Consider the following 2,333-nt stretch of genomic DNA (forward strand, 5'->3'; position numbering starts at 1 on the left):
CTGACCGTCGTTCCTTGTCCTGATTTGTGGTTGACCAAGTTGGAAAGACAGCTCTTTCACTTTCTGTGGAGGGGCTCGAAACCACTTGTGAGACGCTCTATCTGTTGCCAGAAACCGTTAAAGGGAGGTTTAGGGATGCCTTGGTTGATGATGCGCAGGCATGCGTTGAGGTTGAGGCATCTTTGGATACTCCTGGATGGTGACCAGGTGTGGTCTCCGTTGGCAAGACAAATGTTCCCCAACTTTGCCAGTATGAGTGCAAAGGAAGCTTGGTGCTTTCGCAAGGCTCTCCTGTTATTCCGACGCTCGGGCAACGCCGGCAGCGGGGGTTCTACGGCATTCTTTTATAGAGGGTTAGTAAAGGCAGAATGTGACGATGGCCTGGGAACGACTCTGGGTCTCGGATTTATTGAACTTGACAGCCTGTTCTTCCGTACATTCGGGTTGAAGTCGCTGGATAATTTCCAAATGTCTTTGACCTGATACTGTTACAGAGGAGCCTTGCCCGTTCGCGATAAACTTGCAAGACATGGAATGCAGACATCACCGACCTGTCCAAGATGCGGGCGGGATAGGGAAACCGTCCCGCACGCTATTATACGGTGTCCGAAAGTCTCTGAAATGTGGGTTTACGTGGAACACCTAGTGTCAAATGAAGGAAGAGTACAGTTGTCGGCTGAGTCAATTATAAAAATTAACCCGCCAAGTTTATTATCAAACGAAGGTAAGAAATGTTTCCTCATTACAATAGCAGTAGCGAAAGAGGTAGTGTGGAAGACTAGAATGGAAGGGACCAAGACGGGCACTTTCATCTTCAGTCAAAATCTGGTAAGATATTTTTCTTTTCATTTGAAAAGAAAAATACGACTGGAGAGAAAGTGTTTGTCGGAGAAAGTGTTTCAATCAAGATGGAAATATGTCGCTCGAGAGTTGCGAGTGAAAGAGTCCAATTGAATACGCCATAAGTGTCTTCAAAAGTGTCAGTGGTGGGATGGGGCTCGTGGGGTCAGAGCGTAACCCAGTCCGCCACTTCATCTTTCTATGTTGTTTTGTTCTTTGTATATTGTAACATTCGATTTTCGATTTCACCGATTTCATTATATCTTAATTACCAAATTTTTAATTGTTTCGCATTCTATGTAACCCCATATTTTTATCTGACCCCAATCAGATTGTATTGTCCCTTCTTTGTTTGGCCCCTAGTGGGTAATAAAGAGATAATGCTGCCGCTCTGTGCTGAATTTCACGCGATTCCACTGCACCGTTCTCGAGTGAATCTGCCGACACTCAGTCAATCAATCAATCAAGCAATCAAGAACACTGCAATTTATAGTATAGATTAGTAAGACGGTGAGCTGACAGAATCGTTAGCACGCGGGGCAAAATGCTGAGCGGCATTTCGTTTGTATTTACGTTCTGAGTTTAGATTTCACTGAAGACGAGTTTGTCTTTCATCCTTTCGGGGTCGATAAAATAAATACCAGTTCAGCACTGAGGTCGATGTAATCGACTTAACCTGCCTCCCTAAATTGCTAGCCTTGCGCCAAAATTTGAAATCAATATAATTTGTATCACATATTTTCATGATAATTGTCAAAACTTGAGAGAATATCTGCTTGACTAGCTTTGATTGTAATTCTGATAGATGTAGGTTTGATTTTGAAGTTATTGAAAGAAATGCAATGGAAGAGTTAAAAAGAAGTTAAAGCAAAAATTTCACCTCGTGTGTCCATGTGAAAGTCTTGGATCTTTTGCATTTCTTCAGTGCAACTAGTGAGATTAAAACAGCTACCCATACTGGTATGGTGTATAAAAACCATATTAACTGGAGTGTTTATATAGTCTATTTCTTTTGGTATTCGAGCATTCCATTGTGAACGACTGACAATTTGACAATCGCAGGAGCATTGAAGAGCTTCTGAAAAATAAAAATACAAATATACTAAGACACATACTATTTTATAAATTAACAATTTACTATGTAAAATCTTCAAAACAAGAGGTAAGACGTTCTACCAGCAGCTTTACCCAGTTCCTCAATTTTCCCCTCTTTTCTTTTCTGTTACAATTTCTCTATCTTTACTTTCTTGCTACACTCTGTGTGTGTGTGTGTGTGTGTGTGTGTGTGTGTGTGTGTGTGTGTGTGTGTGTCTGAGCGCGCACGCACACACAAAATGTATACATGTGTGTGTATACAGAGTGAGTGAGTGAGTGAGAAAGACAGAGAAACATATATCTCCCAATATATGAATAAAAGACACATTATGTGTCTTGTCGGTCATGCTGGTAAAGGGAAATTAAACAAGAAATGGAATGGGAGTGAGGGACAATCA

General features: G+C 41.4%; 1 protein-coding gene across 1 annotated transcript in view; it reads right to left on the minus strand.

Moving 5' to 3' along the window:
* LOC106875136 (peptidoglycan recognition protein 1) overlaps positions 1–2,333 on the minus strand; it is a 73,776-nt gene that overhangs the window by 25,421 nt on the left and 46,022 nt on the right. Inside the window, exon 2 of the mRNA XM_014923127.2 lies at positions 1,721–1,918. Coding sequence (XP_014778613.1) covers positions 1,721–1,918 — 198 coding nt within the window. The remainder of the gene's footprint in view (positions 1–1,720; positions 1,919–2,333) is intronic.

Source organism: Octopus bimaculoides, chromosome 18, assembly GCF_001194135.2.
Source record: "Octopus bimaculoides isolate UCB-OBI-ISO-001 chromosome 18, ASM119413v2, whole genome shotgun sequence".
Lineage (NCBI taxonomy): Eukaryota > Metazoa > Mollusca > Cephalopoda > Octopoda > Octopodidae > Octopus > Octopus bimaculoides.